At 41.0% G+C, this 16,714-nt stretch overlaps 5 protein-coding genes across 6 annotated transcripts; 3 read left to right on the top strand and 2 right to left on the bottom strand.

Annotated features, from left to right (window-relative positions):
* Positions 1 to 333: 333 nt before the first annotated feature.
* pgls (6-phosphogluconolactonase) lies at positions 334 to 3,110 on the bottom strand. The gene is made up of 6 exons (XM_085352597.1): positions 3,059 to 3,110; positions 2,447 to 2,731; positions 2,251 to 2,358; positions 2,070 to 2,171; positions 1,242 to 1,382; positions 334 to 494 (listed from the first exon to the last, which is right to left on the bottom strand). Exons 2-6 carry the CDS (start codon positions 2,708 to 2,710, stop codon positions 348 to 350), a joined length of 762 nt encoding a protein of 253 aa, XP_085208723.1. The 5' UTR covers positions 2,711 to 2,731; positions 3,059 to 3,110; the 3' UTR covers positions 334 to 347.
* Positions 3,111 to 3,444: 334 nt separating this feature from the next.
* Positions 3,445 to 5,171, top strand: LOC146633864 (uncharacterized). Its single transcript, XM_085352596.1, has 4 exons — positions 3,445 to 3,902; positions 3,997 to 4,069; positions 4,176 to 4,278; positions 4,470 to 5,171. Exons 1-4 carry the CDS (start codon positions 3,607 to 3,609, stop codon positions 5,156 to 5,158), a joined length of 1,161 nt encoding a protein of 386 aa, XP_085208722.1. The 5' UTR covers positions 3,445 to 3,606; the 3' UTR covers positions 5,159 to 5,171.
* A 1,169-nt stretch (positions 5,172 to 6,340) lies between these two features.
* LOC146633863 (uncharacterized) lies at positions 6,341 to 8,337 on the top strand. The gene is made up of 4 exons (XM_085352595.1): positions 6,341 to 6,686; positions 6,877 to 7,013; positions 7,121 to 7,226; positions 7,313 to 8,337. Exons 1-4 carry the CDS (start codon positions 6,416 to 6,418, stop codon positions 8,005 to 8,007), a joined length of 1,209 nt encoding a protein of 402 aa, XP_085208721.1. The 5' UTR covers positions 6,341 to 6,415; the 3' UTR covers positions 8,008 to 8,337.
* Positions 8,338 to 9,069: 732 nt separating this feature from the next.
* Positions 9,070 to 11,138, bottom strand: LOC146633862 (uncharacterized). 2 transcript variants are annotated; one of them, XM_085352594.1, is made up of 4 exons: positions 10,862 to 11,138; positions 10,638 to 10,756; positions 10,117 to 10,222; positions 9,070 to 10,019 (listed from the first exon to the last, which is right to left on the bottom strand). In XM_085352594.1, exons 1-4 carry the CDS (start codon positions 11,136 to 11,138, stop codon positions 9,127 to 9,129), a joined length of 1,395 nt encoding a protein of 464 aa, XP_085208720.1. In that variant the 3' UTR covers positions 9,070 to 9,126. The 2 variants fall into 2 exon arrangements, with proteins under 2 accessions (XP_085208720.1, XP_085208719.1); XM_085352593.1 differs by having other exon boundaries at positions 9,070 to 10,016.
* A 244-nt stretch (positions 11,139 to 11,382) lies between these two features.
* vac14 (vac14 homolog (S. cerevisiae)) lies at positions 11,383 to 13,909 on the top strand. The gene has a single exon (XM_085352592.1). The coding sequence runs from the start codon at positions 11,496 to 11,498 to the stop codon at positions 13,866 to 13,868; it is 2,373 nt and encodes a 790-aa protein (XP_085208718.1). The 5' UTR covers positions 11,383 to 11,495; the 3' UTR covers positions 13,869 to 13,909.
* The last annotated feature ends 2,805 nt before the right edge of the window (positions 13,910 to 16,714 follow it).

Raw genomic sequence — 16,714 nt, 5'->3', positions numbered from 1 at the left:
TGAATGGAGTTTCTAGTGTCTGAACATGCACTGTTACACACATGAATCATGAGCAAAAAAAAAAAAAAAAAAACACGAAGCAGAGCTTAAAGTTTAATAAAGGTACCTTGACACTACCCCACAGTCGTCACCCCCCCTCCCCCCCAAACACACACACACACACACACACACACACACACACACACACACACACACACACACACACACACACACACACACACACACACACACACACACACACACACACAGACGTGCGCACGCAAACAAACATTTCACTGATTGAGGAATGAACTGCACTATTTTCCAGACTCTTCATTGAGCTCCTTGCATGTATTAGTCAGGCAGATCTACAGCTTGGCTCCTGAGCCTGGCCTCTCTACCTGGATAGTTAAAGAGGCAGCTGCTGGTTCATCAACAAGCCAGAACAGCTCGCCCTTAGTTGGGACAACTCGTGCTGCTGGAAACGGTGAAGCTTCTCCATCCTCCAACACTTCCTGCAAATAAAAAGAGAGAAATTAATGTGCTACAATAGCACAAACACAAAACTATAAAGCATGAGGTTATTACAGTTTAGCGTTTTCTAATTAGTTTTTTTTTCCATTTTGACTTTGTTTTTAAATTAAGTTTCAGTTAATTTTCAGATTTTTTCTATTTCTGTTCATTTTTTATTCTTTGAAAATATTTTAGTTTAGTTTTTATTAGTTTAAAGTTAACTTTTTAAATTATTATTTTATGGATTGTATATTGTTGGGTGTTTGTCAACAAAAACACACAACTGTTTGAAAACATCCAGAGTCTCAATAAACATGATAATCAGAGCCTCGTCAACAAGTTGTAATTACATTTTTACTAAACAAATACTAAAAACTTGCCTCTATATTTTTATTTAATTTGTTAGTTTTAAAGTTTGCAAAAGTTGTTTCAGATGTTTTGAAAAATCTAGTTTTCACATCTAGTTTTAGATTACTGTATAAAAATATAATAAATGAATAAATGCAATGATTTCTGCTCAAAGTCACATCTCTGGCTTATTTAGTCCCATCAGTGTTTCTTCTGGCCCCAGTCCTCCTTTCAACTATAAATATTGAGTCACATGGCCTACCCAATTTCCCCATGTTTCTTGGTGCGTCTCATTTTTGTCTCATCACTGTCAAAGTTTATTTATTGCGTTATGGAAATAGTAGGGTGTTAAGATTCAGAATTTGAGATGTGTATGTTCAGCAGACGCCCCTAAGTGTTACCTTCAAAACGGGTGCTTTGCTTCCTCCTGTTGATATAAAAGCCACACAACGTGCAGAGTTCACCGCTGGGAAAGTCATAGTTACACGCTGTGGCGGTGGTTTGGGAGAGTCGCTGATAGGAGCCACAATCTTCTTGGTTTCCTGAATATGGGGTGCACCCAAAGGCAATAACTAATCATTGCACCAAAAGTGACAATATGAGAACCAAAAGCGTATAATTTTAAACTAGCAAATATGAAGGCTCAGTTTCTCAGACATGGATTAAGCTAAAAAGCTTTTTTTTTCTCCACTGGAGCTGAACACGAAGCTTAATACATGTCTGGGAAACTGGATAATGTAACATGAGACAGATCTTTTTCAGACTTCTCACAAGGATAACTATGAAGACCATAAAATCCAAACTGTGCTGTCATAAAACCCAGTGATTATCCATGCATTGTCGAGAGAGTGACTGGAAAACTGCAGGGAGAAGACATTGTTTTCTTAGAGTAGCTAATTAGGAAACCACATCCAAAAGCAAACTCAGGCATTCTTCCACAAATGCTGTGCCAGAGTTCAGTCAAATGTGCTTGATATGCCTTTTATACAAAATAACGGAGAGATAATATTTAAAAGAACGCCCAAAATGCATTTTAAGAGCACGAAACATTGTTTTTAGGATCACGATGACATATTGTGTTACAAAATAAAACACATGTTTTGAATTAACTATAAATGATTCCTTTCTTAAAAAAGCTGTAATTTTGTATCTGCACTCATTCTTTTTCATAATAATTCAACATAGATCTATTGTAGAAGACAATTGTTCATTAGAATAAGAGCCCTCACCTCCAGAAGAGGGTGGTCTGGGAAAAGAGAACAGGTGTGTCCATCAGGCCCCATTCCCAACAGCAATAGGTCAAACACAGGGAAGTCATCATCTGGGAAGACCTGTGTGTTTTAACAGCGAAAATAATGATGTAAACATTCTGCAGACACTAAAATCTAAAAGCCTGTGATTGCTGTGTACCTCTTTCAGTTTACGCGTGTAATCCTCAGCGCACTCGTTCACTGGCAGAGAACAGTCGATCGTCAAGATCCCACTTTCGGGGATGTTGATCTTGGAAAATAACTGACTCTGCAACAAGATGAAAAGGTCTGCAGTTCATCCAACTGTAACAGAGCAACATACATTTATGTTAACACAAACACCAATTCAAAGAAACCTTGTACAGCCCGTAGGTGCTCTCTGGATCGTCAAAGGAAACCAGGCGCTCGTCGCAGAAACCGACCAACCACTTGCTGCAGTCCAGCTCTGACAGGGCAAGCAGCTCTTTGCTAAGCATGGACACAAGGCTTCCTCCAGAGAGTCCCAGAGTGAACCTGCCATGAGAGCCGATGGCCTTCTCAGCCCGTGAAGTCACCAGCTGGGCCAGGACTGGACCGAGCTCTGCTGATGAGGGGAAGACCAGGACTCTCCTTCCAGCCATGACTACACTCTGTGAGAAGGACTGACAAAGTAAGAAAGAAGAAAAGTGAACAACATATAAGGAAGTCAGTTACCAAACAGTTTTGCAAGCCATCATGCTATCTCTGTAAATGTGATTTACTCAGTCGTTTAATTTAATTTATTTTTAATTTTACACTGTTGTAAAGCTGTTATTTTTGCACTACTTTGAGCAAACTTAATTGGCTTGTCTTGTGATTAGACCACTCAAAAAAAGAAAAGAAAAAGAAAGCCATTAACGCAAGAGCAACAAAGCATCGCATCTTAAACCAACCAGCCTCGCAGGGCAACCTTTACCTCTACAAGTTCCCTCATAGTGACATTCATTTACCTTGTAGTTGGAATCTCTGAGGCAGATTATCGTGAGGATTTTCAGTTGGCAAATGGGCAAATGTAATTCACCACACTGCTTCCTGAAGCGAGTTTTCACCCACCAATCACATTCCGATTGATAACGTGCTGCATTCTGGTTAGCGTAGTCCTGAACAACAACCACGACGTCAAAGGCGTTAAAAAGTAAACGTAGGTTGCAATGAGCAAATCGCCCCGGAAGCTGTGGTAACTTTTACAAATCAACAATCATCCCTGATGTCAAAACAGGACTCTTTGTCAACATTAGCGCTAATTTTAAAGTTTTGTTTGTAATTGCGATGTTTCCTCCCAGCCGACAGATGGAAACACTGAACCCACTTCAGCCCCACTCGAGTTTTGGAGCGACACTCACGCGCACCTCGAAGGCATGCACATGCAGCTTTTCTCCTGCATTACATTTCAACAACATTTTTGCTGTGGCCATTAAGACCCCCGTGACAGCGTCAGGTCGTTCGCGTGATACTACTGGACCGTGACAGGAAAGCCAAAACAAAACAAACAGAAATCATGTCGACAGTCTTCTCTTTCCAGACGCAGCTCGTCTCCATCATGGATGCGTTATCCAAAACAGCTGTAATGGAAATAAGCAAACTGGTCGAAATCGAGTCAAAGATGCTCAAGATCGAGATAACTCGCGGGCGCAACGAAATTGCCTCGCTTACAGAGAAACTACAGCTGATGGAGAAGCTGCTTTATATGGCACAGGGGGGCAGGCAGGATGCGACAGAAGTGAGCTTAGTTGGAAGGGACGGTTTAGAAAACGGAGTACTGGAGACTGAAAGGACAAGACTTGAAATTAAAAGGTAGGTATGTTGCTTTGTGTGTATATTATGGAACGTAGCTGTTTGCTGTGTTCTTCTTGCTTGGTGTGTTTAATCTCAGTGTTTTTCATCCTAGTGAAATCCCGTGGGAAAGTTTTTCTTCTGAGACTGGCAGTTTGCATCAAGGTGAAGAGTATGCTGCAACAGAAGTAAGTCTGCAATAACCAGCCATTTATTTCTTGTTATCATAGCTGATTACTCTGTGGCTGATATTTATAATCAATGCCCCCCCCCCCCCCCCCCCTGTCTTATCAGCTTCCAAACCAACCCAAAGAGCACCCAGAACTGGTAGTGGTGAAAGAGGAGCCATGTGAGGTGGACAATGGAAACACTCAACAAGACAGGACAGCTGAAAACAGTGACTATAAATTTGCTTATTATGTCGGATTGCACAGCTGTATGTGAAATTCACGAGGACTTTCAGTAACCATGCTGGATTTGACTTTTCTGCTCATCATAGTTGTACAAAATTGTCATAACCTTCTATCATCAAGGTCATTTCTACAAAAAGAAAATCTGAATTTTAACTTGTACGTCTACTTTCAACAGGAAGAGAAACAGTCACAGACGCCCAGAAGGCTCCAAATGTGATGCAGCGTCCCAAACACATTGCAGACCACCAGCAGCCACTGTTTACTGATAGCTTTGTGCCTCTAAGCTCCCTGCCATCTTTCAGTGAAACAGTGAGGAGGGAAACGCACTGGAACCCACAGCTTACACCTGCCGACACAACCCTAGAAGTTGGGAAAAGCTTGGCTCAAAATATAACCTCCCAAAGCTTAAGTGTGCTCAGAAATATGAAGCTTCATAACTTGAGGAACTCAACCACTAAGAGGTTTGGCTGCTTGCAGTGTGGCAAGAGCTTCAGATGCTTTAGTCAGCTTGAAATACACCAGAGAAGCCATACTGGGGAGAAGCCGTTCAGATGCACACTATGCGGAAAGCGATACGCACAAAAAGGACACCTGTATACACATCAGCGTACGCACACTGGGGAGAAGCCGTATCGTTGTCCTGTTTGTGGAAAGGGCTTTATTCAGAAATGCACACTCGATATGCATCAGCGTACACACACTGGAGAAAAACCCTTTGTTTGTATCAAATGTGGCAAAGGCTTTACAAAGAACTGCAATCTGAAAAAACACCTCGCAGTACACCTTGATCCTACTTCAAATGTATATGGTAGTGACTCCAGTGCACCAATGTTTAGTGGGACATTTGTAAATGGAACCTCTTAAGACATCAATCATATGTAACATCTGTATTTTTGTTCTGGAAAATAAAGTTATATTTGTTCCAGAATTGAGTTTTTGATGCTTGCTTTTCAAATGGTTTAATATTTTGGATGCATTTACTGTGTGTGTGTGTGTGTGTGTGTGTGTGTGTGTGTGTGTGTGTGGTTTAAAAAAAAATTACTCTAAGTTACACAGTTGCATATTTACATTTTTAAGTCAGGGAAACACAAGTAAAGCATTTGACAGCATTTTCCTTGGGCTGGCATTACTTGAGATGGTTCAGACCCACAACAGAAATTTGTGACTTGTCCATACCCATCTGAGATTGTGGGCTTAATGTTATGTTTATATTAGTTAATTAAATTAGCTATACAGATATATGCTATGTGTACGCTATATAATAACTATATGCGGTGAAGAAATGGTTAGCAATGTTGACTCAGAGTAAGAAGGTTAGTGGATCTTCATCTAAGTCCTTCTTGCTGTTAGGAAACATTGCTATCCAGTGGACCACTATGCCATCTATATCACCCATTCACAAAACAATCATAATTAAACAGAAAATATTCTTAATCTTAAAAAAATCTGAATTAAGGATTTTAAAGTGCTTCATTGTTACCACTAGAGGGAAGTGATTCTAATAGAGTGATTTAAAAAGCCATATCAATGAAACTATTATCATGCCCGTTTCTACTATTAACTAACAATCACAAAATGAATGAATGAATGTTCTTCATAGTGACACTCATTTTGCTAAAAGTCACACCGATACTTATCATGCTGGCAACAAAGTTGTGTTGCAGATTTTAACAGTGACCGAGAGAGGGCGCTCAACATTACTGTGTATATTCTAAATAAGTACAGACGCTGTGAGAATAAAATAAAAAGATACATTTATTTGTTATACTTTGCTCGTTGTATGTGAATTCACAGTGGTTCCTTGCCATCGCAGGGCTGTGAATTGCACGGACAGTGTGGTGGAGAGGTTGGCAATAAGGTGTGATTTTAAAGAGATGTCTTTATTTCCACATATATTGTTATAATAGGGAGATAAAACATCTGTGCAGGCAGAAAACATATTCTAATGCTGCGTTGAATTTTCCACTGTGTTGTCTTCAGCAGCTTGGGGGTGGGGGCGAAGAAAGCGTGTTCCCACAATTCCTTGCGGCACAGCTGTACATTTCACATTTGATTAAAGGAGCTGCGTTCCTACGCTGAGAATCGTTTCAATATTTCCAAATACTGAGCCTCGCTGACGAAATGATGTGCGACACCACAAACCGCAGTTTTAGGACGCAGCTGGCCGTTATTCTGGATAAGCTAACAAAGGCGGCTCTGGTTGAAATAGGCAACCTGGCTGATGAGTGCTCCTCCGTCCTTCACACCGAGATATCCTTGCACAAGACGGAGAACGAGGCGCTGAAGAAGAGGTGCTACTCTTTGGAGGTCCAGCTGAGAGCAGCGAGGGGGGCACAGACGTACCCCGAACACGTCAACAACAGCGTCAGTCGCCGGGATCGGCACCCTGCAGGTAAGAAATCGGTGCAGACTGGTACATACCAGGGGGCTTCCACATCCTGCATGATATTTATAGTATGGGGCTAGAATTACAGTGGACCGAATAGCTTTATTGCATATAATCTCTTCTGAGATTCTACTCTGCATACTGGTGATCATCATTCTCTAGCAAGTCCCAATGTTGCATGTTTCTCTTCTTCCAGAACAGCACCAACCTGCTCCAGCCATTGATGGAGTTTTTGGGAAGGACTGGTGCATGGACCTGTGGAGAGAAGAGAAGCTGCCCTCTCAAAGAAGAGAACCAGTGGAGACTGCCGCTACAACCAGCATGGGAGCTTCGGTTGGTGAATCAGTTGGAGTCTGGGTTTAAGTTTTGTATTTGTAACAAGCAGCAAACTAGCTGAATGATTGCTGTGTTCATAGCTACTTGTCATTTCTTGTTGGTAGGCAATCAATATGATGGAAAGAGAACCTGATCTGATTTTTGTCAAGGAGGAGATGTTTGATGATTATCCCATTGGACAGCAGAGGAGGCTCACAGACAACAGAAAAAGTAAGTGCATATTAAAAAGACACCAAACACAAGTCATAATCCCGTCCTGTGTGTGTACTGGTTTACAGTGGCTCTCTTTTTAACAGTTGTTGGGATGTTTGAAGAGGACAGCATGCTTCAAAGATCTGTTGATGATCTCCAACTTCACTCGGGGGAATTGAACAACTTCTCTATGACGACTGACAGTGAAATACAGCAACGCGCACAGCCGACAATTATGGACAAATTAATAGACGATGCGGCGATGGGCGCTCTGATTAACAACACAAATCCTCCTTCAGTTGCCACAGAATACTCAGACTATACGAACAGTATTCACATGAACGCAACCAAAGAACTCAACCTTCAGGAAAAACCGGTGAAGCCAACCAAACAGTTTGAGTGTTTATTTTGTGGAAAAATATTCAACTATTTAAGCAGCCTGAAAGTCCACATTAGGCGACACTCGGGCGAGAAGCCCTTCAGCTGCCCAGTGTGCGGAAAGAGGTTTGCACAGAAGACGTACCTGAAACTGCACCAACGTGTGCACTCGGGTGAAAAGCCGTACAGCTGTCCAGACTGTGGAAAAAGTTTTTCTCAGAAAAGCTCTTTGAATATACATATCCGGACACACACGGGTGTAAAGCCTTATAGCTGTGTGGATTGTGGGAAATGTTATGCGTACAAGTATGGTTTAAATCACCACCAGTGTTTTAATTTGTCGGTCAAACCAGAAGCTTTTGACAGAAGTGCTCTCAGTATCACCCACAGTTGCTCATCATCTGCCAACATGTCCATATAACCCTCAACGTGGTTTAAAAACATTATGAAGATTTGAAATACTTGTTCTATTACAAAACCAACTTTAATGCCTATGTGGTTATCATTACTGCTCATTCTTTGGCACGCTTTTAGCTTTGTTACAAATGCAAATTCAGCAACAGCCAACAACAGTATGGAAAATGTGTCCTTTTTTAAATGAGCCATTAGACTGATGGGATTCAGTTTGACAGGTTGGAGTCCCCAAGACATTTCACATCACGCTTAACAAGGAAATGATCAAAAATGAGAGAGAACTTCTGATCCATGATGAAAAAACAAAAACAAAAAAAGCTTTGCTGGCTTCTCATCCATGCACGTGTAACATGTTTAAATACCTCATGTTTCAGACCACAAAAGGCTTGCCCAAGCTGGTGGCAAAATAATTACTTTAGGCAGGTTCTCCATGATTTGCACATGTGTAGCATAAACCTTCAAACTACCTCTTCACATCAAAATAGAAGTAGATTAAATCAGTTTGTGTCATGTTTTATATTCCACATATGCCTAGACTTATGTTTAGGCAACATACATTGTTTCTTTGAAAAAAATGTTATTGATATTTAAAAAAAAAATGCTTGTGTTTGTCATATAATATTTGAATGAATTCCAAAAAGTTTCAAGATTAAGTAGTGTTACTGTTTGAAATAAATATTTATATTGTGTTGAACTGTCTTAATGTCCAAACGGAGATTTACAACAAATGTTCCTGTAATAATTGCCCTGAACAGTCTACGCTGACCCAGCTCAGTGAATTATATTTACCAAAGAAAAATCTGTTCCTGAAACTCCTCCCCTTTGTACTCACATGCACGTTCATCGTTATAAACCTTGTAACTAAAACTGACAAATTTGTGAGTTTTGAACAAAAAAAGCAATTTTAAAAAGTAGAAAATGTAAGAAATTATATCATAATGTAAACATTTGCATTTTATTTGTAAAGTCAAAACACCAAACTACTAAAATATTTTTCTTCCATACAAGAGTTTTTAAGCACAACACTACAGACTACAATTTATTACAGACGTAACATTAACTATCCTTTTGCTAAAGTTTTAAAACCGTAGAAGAGGCGTCAAAGTTGATAAGTTACTTCAGTTTGTTACTGACTGACTGCTGCTATCATGTTCTTCACGTGTCTCCTAGGTATGGGCCTCTCGCCTACAACCTCTCGATTTCTATGTGCCATTAAATGATGGTTGAGGTTCACCTTCTGCGTGAAGGTTTTCCCACATTTAACACAGCGGAACGGTCTCTCGCCCGTATGGATGCGCAGATGACACTTCAGATTGCCTTTCTGGGTAAACCCTTTCCCACATAAGCTGCACCTGTGGGGTTTCTCACCTGTGTGGACAACGTAGTGAATCCTCAGAGCTGATGGGTTGGCAAAGCTCTTCCCGCACAACTCGCACGACTTACTGATTCTGTGAGATGGCACTGGAGGCAGGCAGCTGTGTGAGTTTAACTTGTTCCTGTGTGGGAAGTGTTGCTTACAGATGCTGCAAAAGTTTGACTTGTGTGACTTCATGTGGTGTGTTAGAGTGCCCTTGTGAAAGAATGTCCTGTTACATATTTGACAAGTAAATCTCTCTCTGTTTTGATTTCTGGAAGTTTCTGTGTTACGCACATTAAAGTCATCGTGAGACTCTTTATCCACAGCAGAGTCTTTTTCTGTACTGTCTACTGGCATTGTTTGCTGCTCCTCATGGCTGGGCCCAACTTCAGTAGTGTTCACTGCTGGCTCCTGCTGGCTTTCCTGAACAAACTGAACATCATCATCATCGTTGTCATCCTCTTCGATTGGAATGATATGAGTGCTGAAAGCTTCTTCTGTATCATTGATGGATACCACCTGCACAGATGGTTCTTCAATACCACCCACCGATACAACCTGTTCCCCATCTTGATCAAAAGACAGACTGCAAGTGCTGCCATCGAACGTGTAACCAACAGAAAGTTGCTCTGATTCCTCAGCCACGCTGTCTTCATGTTCTGCTGCACAAAAGCAAAAATTCAAACACTGAAAAAGCTACTAAAGCTGCTACATCTGCGGGGTATATTCCCCTGGCTAAGTTCTTCTTCCCTCACTTACCTTCTGTGCTGAGCGTTTCTTGCTGGCAGCGACTGACAGCATCCCCCTCGTAGTCTTCCTCTTTGATCTCAGTCACAGTTATTTGGTCAGATAGTGCTGTCACAGACTACAAAACAGAAAACATCCGATCCTAAATTGTAGTTTAATACAGCAATATGTTTGTAACAGTAACGCTTTGTCAGTTGTAACTAATGATGAAATGATCAGCAGCAAATTTTGATATAAAACCAAAACAAAAAGATGCTGTGGAAGATGTGCACGTGTTTAGATTTTTTAATATCATAAATACGCCATATTATTCCAAATGAATTGTTTAGCATTACTTTGTTTACATTTTATTATTAAACACATTTAAAATAAGGTCTGCTTTTCAATGTGCACAAGCAGAATGTGTGTACCCTGGTAATCAGTATTCTATATTAAACCATTTATATATGTTGCCTGTCTGGAAACTCTGTTATAAATTGCTCATAGGCATAAAGACAGCAAATACGTCATACCCGAGTCTAACTTGTTCTCACCTTATCAGGGGACTGTGGTGAGTCTGTGTATCTCTGCAGACTGTACGGGTCTCTGTCTTTCCATAGATTCATGCACCAATCTTTCCCAAAGATTCCCTCTATGGTGGGAGGCCCAGGCACTAAAGAAAGGTCAAACAATAAAAGTATGAAATAAACACACAACGAAATACAAAAGTGATGGCGATCACGAAATCAGATTTGCTTTTGCGAATAAATTCAGCTACCAGCAGCATCCTCGTCTCTGAAGCACATAGTTTGCACACCCACACTGCGATAACTTTTGCACAAACTAGGGGCGTCGCTTCTCACTATAGTCAGCTTGCACTCCAGGCTGTTTACTTTCTCTGCCAGGGCTGAATTTGCAAACAGGAGCCGAGACAGCTCCTGCCGCAGCTCAGCCGAGTCTTCGTCCACAAGTTTGCAGACCTGGCTCAAAGCAGACCTGGCCATCGTCTCCATGATGGACGAGAGCTGCGAGTGAAAAGAGCGGCGGCTCGCCATGGCTGCTGATTGTGGCTACGACACAAACAGCTCAGAGAAAGTATGCTTAAAATCCAACGTGCGATGTCGTTAGCTAGCAAAGAAAACGAAAACGCTCATTGGCTGAACACGTAACTAATCAAGCTAATCTGAGGTAACGATACACACAAAGCGGGACCCAAATAAATGTTGCAACTGTGACGTATTTCCGGTGGATGTAACCGGTCAGCTGCGTTGTATTAGAAAGCTTCCTGGTTTAGCAAATGAAAGCAGAAGCAGCTGACTGTCTCTTCATCAAATTAATTAAATGCAATACGTTTCCTCGCATATCGACGCAGATTTGAGCAGACCGCATCCGGGACCAACGCAGCTGCGAAAATGAACACGGAGAAAGACTTTTCGCCGTTGACGCCCAACATCGTCAGGGCTCTGAATGATAAACTGTACGAAAAGAGGAAAGTCGCAGCTCTAGAGATCGAGAAGCTGGTGCGGGAGTTTGTGGCTCAGAACAACGCCACTCAAATCAGACATGTGATCCAGATTTTAGCCTCGGAGTTTGCCCTCTCTCAACACCCGCACAGCCGGAAAGGGGGTCTCATTGGACTGGCAGCTTGCTCCATCGCCCTCGGAAAAGAGTCGGGTCTGTATCTGAAGGAGCTCATTGAGCCTGTACTCACGTGTTTCAATGACTCAGACAGCCGCTTGCGCTACTACGCCTGTGAGGCCCTCTATAACATAGTCAAAGTGGCTAGGGGAGCTGTGCTGCCCCACTTCAACCTGCTTTTTGATGGTCTCAGCAAACTTGCAGCAGATCCTGACCCAAATGTAAAAAGCGGATCTGAACTCCTTGATAGACTACTGAAAGACATTGTCACCGAAAGCAACAGTTTTGACTTAGTGGCATTTGTTCCACTGTTGAGAGAGAGAATCTACTCCAACAATCAGTATGCCAGGCAGTTTATAATTTCTTGGATTCATGTTCTGGAGTCTGTGCCAGACATCCACCTGTTAGACTATCTCCCTGAGATCTTGGATGGGCTCTTCCAGATCATGGGGGACAATAGCAAAGAGATTAGAAAGACCTGCGAGGTGGTGCTTGGAGAGTTTCTAAAGGAGATTAAGAAGATTCCCTCTACTGTGAAGTTTGCTGAGATGGCCAACATATTGGTTATCCACTGCCAGGCTGCAGATGAGACCAAATTAACAAATGATCTGATCCAGCTGACAGCTATGACATGGATGAGGGAGTTCATCCAGCTTGCGGGCAGAGTGATGCTTCCGTACTCTTCTGGCATCCTGACTGCAGTGCTGCCTTGCCTTTCCTATGATGACAGAAAGAAGAATACTAAAGAAGCTGCTAGTGCTTGTAATTACAGTCTAATGAAACTGGTCACTCCTGAGGATGATGAGGAAGAGGAGGAGGAAAGGCGTGAAAGCACAGGGTCACCATCTAAGGAAAATGACAAGCCCAAAACAGAGACAGACAGCAATGATATGCTGAATGCATCCCAGGAGTCTGTTAGTTTCAGCAATATCAGTTTCTTCACTCCAGCAAGTGCTGATAGGCCTCAGGTAACTCTGGACCTGGATGGCATTGTTCAGGTGTTGGACCGCCACCTTCATGACTCCTCCACTGGCATGATGACCCGCATAGCTGTGCTTAAATGGCTTTATCACCTCTACATCAAGACACCACGCAAAATGTTCCGCCACACAGACAGTCTCTTTCCCATGCTCCTGAAAACTCTGTCCGATGAGTCCGATGAGGTCATACTGAAAGATCTGGAGGTCTTAGCTGAGATAGCATCATCCCCTGCTGGCCAAACAGACCAAAATTTGTCCTGTGACAACGCTGACAATAAAGTGGTGCTCAAGGTACCAGAGAGTGTGAAGCCTGCACAGCAGTCCAGCACAGGATCCAAGGGGGTGGACTCATCCCCCTCCACTCCCAGTATGAACTCTTATTTTTACAAGTTCATGATCAACCTGCTCAAGCGTTTCAGTCTGGAGAGAAAGCTTTTGGAGAACAGAGGAGCTTTCATCATCAGACAGTTGTGTCTGTTGCTTCATGCAGAGAACATCTTCCACTCCATGGCTGACATCCTGTTGAAGGAGGAGGACCTTAAATTTGCATCCACCATGGTTCAGACACTCAACACTATCCTGCTCACCTCAGCTGAGCTCTTTGAGTTGCGCAACCAGCTGAAAGACCTGCGCACTCAGGAGAGCTGTGCTTTGTTTTGCTGCCTGTATCGTTCCTGGTGCCACAACCCTGTGGCGACTGTCTCACTTTGTTTCCTCACGCAGAACTACAAGCATGCCTATGATTTGATCCAAAAGTTTGGAAATCTCGAGGTTACAGTTGACTTCCTGATGGAGGTCGACAAGCTTGTACAGCTTATAGAAAGCCCCATTTTTACATACTTGCGTCTGCAGCTCCTCGATGTGGAGAACAACCCATACCTGATAAAGGCACTGTACGGTCTGCTGATGCTGCTGCCTCAGAGCCAGGCCTTTCAACTGCTCTCCCACCGCTTGAGTTGTGTTCCCAATCCAGAGCTCATGAGGACTGTAGATGAATCCAAGTATATGGACTCTAAACAGCACGTGGCTTCCAGACGTGCCTCTCACGCTCAGGTGGATTACAGTGAGCTGCTCCAGCATTTTGAACGTGTCCAGAGCAAACACCTTGAGGTACGACACCAGCGCTCTGGGCGTTCCTCTGATCACCATGACAGGAAGCTGATGTGAAGTTATTATACCATAGTAGGATGAGATTAAAAAAACAAATATCAAGGAGTGAAATAATAATATGGTTGTAAGATGAGAACTGTTACTGAAGCCAAATAGTATAACAATAGTAAGTCAAATTGTAAGTGTTTGCTAATGAAATACTAGGTAAAAAAAAAAATCAAATAATCAGAATATGTATTTAATACAGCACACTACAAGGCAAATTAATAGTTAATTTCTTCTGTGTAAATTTAGTATGGAAAATGTACATAGTTGCTCATAACTCATCTAATATTGGTCATATTAGGCAATATCTTGAGTTCCCATTATACCCTGTCAGTTTGTTTTTCTTTTTAAAGGTAAATTAAACATTCACTATGTTTCGTGTTAAACTGACAATCATTTACTTTAATCATTTATTCTAGAGTTAAATGGTGCACAAGTAATTCACCATGTAATTCAATTTCCACGTGAGCCACTGTATTTCTGTGGTATACTTTGTTTAGTAGTACTACTAGAGTTTATGTTCAGTTTGGCCTTAACCTCACTTCAGCCAGAAAAGAAATCTTTTTAAGATTGACTGCGCTAAAGTAAGACTTCAAACTTGAAGGAGCTGATGAATGGTCTATGCTGTTGTTTTGTTTCACAACAACTTACTTACACACTTTGAGCATTTAATTCTTTTGCTTTTTTTTTTGTACAGTGTCTGTTCTGCTTACTCATCAATGCTCTTTTGTCTTTCCACATTTGTCATTCCAATGTGAAAATGATTAAAGTGGACCATGTGATTCGAAACATTTCAGTGTTGTTTTTAAAATGTCTTAAAATAACAAATAATTACTATTTTGTTAATAGTCAGACATTTTCTTTTAGAAAGTTAAGCCAACTTTTGCACCATATTTTCAGTATTTAAATTATGTTTGAAGAGAAGGCGTTCTCAGTTTTGGTCACATTGGGACACTGACTGGGAGTTATTCTGTCATAATAGGCTGTTAATAGTAAAAAAAACAACAACAACAACAAAAATCCCCTCTCACCCCTGCTGGCGGTCAGTCCTTCAAGATCATGTCCTCTACCAGAGGCCTGGGAGCTTGAGGGTCTCTTAGCTGTTCCTAGGACTGCTCTCTTCTTAACAGAGATCTTAGATGTTGTTCCTGGAATCTGTCATATAAAACAGAAAATCCTTCTTTTTTGTTTTGTGTCAAATAATTTATGTGAATTTATAAACAGTCTAGTGTTAACATTACATTACATAACATTACATATATTACATACTTGTTACTATCATTATAAGTATTATTATTGCTATTACTATTACAATTATTATTTTAGTCTTGGTTAATTGCTTTCCTCACTGTTTTTCTATTCTGTTTTAGGCCTGTAAGTGTATTGTTAATACCAAACCTTTTCTAGGATCTTACTTACATAAGGAATTCCTTAATTATTCCCAATGTTAATTAATTCTTCTACCAGAAAATGTATTTTAGTGCTGATCTTTGTACTTGAAAGAGGGAGTGACAGGATACACCCTGGACAGGTTACCAATCTATTGCAGGGGCACCTAAAAACAGTTTTCACTTAATCAATTATAATCATCGTGGCTCATACTTTGTCTTTTTTCATCACATACATACAAGAGGAATATTTTCACTTGTGTTCTTTAAATTTTACATTAGCCTAGCTTGAAACCTTCCTTTCATATGTGTTAATTTGTGGTGAAACTAAAGGCTCTCTCCCACTCTATTTGGCTACAAGGGGATACTTATTTGTATGTAATACATGCACAGTGATACAGATCTTTTTGGTACTGAGTTAAATTTCCAAATGGTGGATGATTGCTGCTGCAATGTATGTGGAAAAGCCTTCTTGACTAAAAGTGTCCTCTCTATTTTAAAGACTCTCGACTTCACACATCCATAGTGGCAAGCACATGGTGACAGATTTTTCCCACTCTATGTAGCTGATCAGGAGTGAACTGTAATACCTTCAAACCTCATCATGTGACTGAACACATAAATCCACAGAGCAAAGCAGCAATAATGTGTTTTCCTAATTATTTTGATCTCATCCATTTAGAAACCATTTACAAGTGAGTATCACTGTAAACAGCTGAAACATGATTACAGAGCAAACTCTTACATGACTGTAGTGTTTATATATATGCAGTATGTGTGTGTTTAAGTTTGTTGGCTCTTGTGTTGCTATTAGTGTCTGAACTGCTACCCTGGCTCTGGCATGAGCACAAATCAAATTTTCACTTTGGCATCTCAACAAGAAGGCAGGCGGCTAAAAATAAAATTAACCCACTTTATTTAATGTTCATGACCAAATTAATCTCAAAGTTCACACGGTTTGCTTAGATGTGTTAGGAAGCTTTTTAGGCAAAGGTGGACATAAAAAAGAAGCAACATCTTTTTCACTCCATCACTAATATAATAATTGGACTACAAATTCCTCAGAAATCCCTGTGCCCTTTTCCCATCAACACACTCAACCTAATTTGGGGTGGGTTGATTGTTCTAATAAGAAACAGGCCAGCTTGCTTTTATAGATGTTTAAAATGGACAAATCCACCGCCATGACCACCATGTGACTGTTTGCACACCTTTTTTGAAATATAAGGACTACCATAAGGGATATGGAAAAATGATGTGTCACTTCCTAAAAGCCTCATGTCCAAAGCTAAACTTAACAGAGAAAAAAATGTTCCAGTGTTGATGACTTCTTTCTATTTATACTCCCACCCTGAGTCTTATTTTGGACATTGTTTCTTAGTCACCTCTTTTATTACACACAGACTTCAGAAACTTCTCAAATAACTAGAGGCGATAATAACATAAGTGTAATGAGAAGATCACCGAGGG

The sequence above is a fragment of the Diplotaxodon limnothrissa genome, linkage group LG4 (genome assembly GCF_057381915.1).
Source record: "Diplotaxodon limnothrissa isolate DT_005_m linkage group LG4, D_limnothrissa_male_GT1.1, whole genome shotgun sequence".
NCBI lineage: Eukaryota > Metazoa > Chordata > Actinopteri > Cichliformes > Cichlidae > Diplotaxodon > Diplotaxodon limnothrissa.
The sequence above is the reverse complement of the archived record's forward strand: the minus strand, read 5'-3'. Positions and strand labels throughout refer to the sequence as shown.

What these genes read in the sequence shown, in the direction of transcription:
- pgls (XM_085352597.1), bottom strand. Translation starts at nt 2,710, where the DNA reads ATGGCTGGAAGGAGAGTCCTGGTCTTCCCCTCATCAGCAGAGCTCGGT. An exon ending in GCACCTACGGGCTGTACAAG is followed by an intron (nt 2,359 to 2,446) that starts GTTTCTTTGAAT and finishes ATCTTGTTGCAG; the next exon opens with AGTCAGTTATTTTCCAAGAT. An exon ending in CAGACCACCCTCTTCTGGAG is followed by an intron (nt 1,383 to 2,069) that starts GTGAGGGCTCTT and finishes CCCCATATTCAG; the next exon opens with GAAACCAAGAAGATTGTGGC.
- LOC146633864 (XM_085352596.1), top strand. Translation starts at nt 3,607, where the DNA reads ATGTCGACAGTCTTCTCTTTCCAGACGCAGCTCGTCTCCATCATGGAT. An exon ending in ACAAGACTTGAAATTAAAAG is followed by an intron (nt 3,903 to 3,996) that starts GTAGGTATGTTG and finishes TTTTCATCCTAG; the next exon opens with TGAAATCCCGTGGGAAAGTT. An exon ending in AAGAGTATGCTGCAACAGAA is followed by an intron (nt 4,070 to 4,175) that starts GTAAGTCTGCAA and finishes CTGTCTTATCAG; the next exon opens with CTTCCAAACCAACCCAAAGA.
- LOC146633863 (XM_085352595.1), top strand. Translation starts at nt 6,416, where the DNA reads ATGATGTGCGACACCACAAACCGCAGTTTTAGGACGCAGCTGGCCGTT. An exon ending in CCGGGATCGGCACCCTGCAG is followed by an intron (nt 6,687 to 6,876) that starts GTAAGAAATCGG and finishes CTCTTCTTCCAG; the next exon opens with AACAGCACCAACCTGCTCCA. An exon ending in CAACCAGCATGGGAGCTTCG is followed by an intron (nt 7,014 to 7,120) that starts GTTGGTGAATCA and finishes TCTTGTTGGTAG; the next exon opens with GCAATCAATATGATGGAAAG.
- LOC146633862 (XM_085352594.1), bottom strand. Translation starts at nt 11,138, where the DNA reads ATGGCGAGCCGCCGCTCTTTTCACTCGCAGCTCTCGTCCATCATGGAG. An exon ending in CAGAGACGAGGATGCTGCTG is followed by an intron (nt 10,757 to 10,861) that starts GTAGCTGAATTT and finishes ACCTTTCTTTAG; the next exon opens with TGCCTGGGCCTCCCACCATA. An exon ending in CACCACAGTCCCCTGATAAG is followed by an intron (nt 10,223 to 10,637) that starts GTGAGAACAAGT and finishes TCTGTTTTGTAG; the next exon opens with TCTGTGACAGCACTATCTGA.
- vac14 (XM_085352592.1), top strand. Translation starts at nt 11,496, where the DNA reads ATGAACACGGAGAAAGACTTTTCGCCGTTGACGCCCAACATCGTCAGG.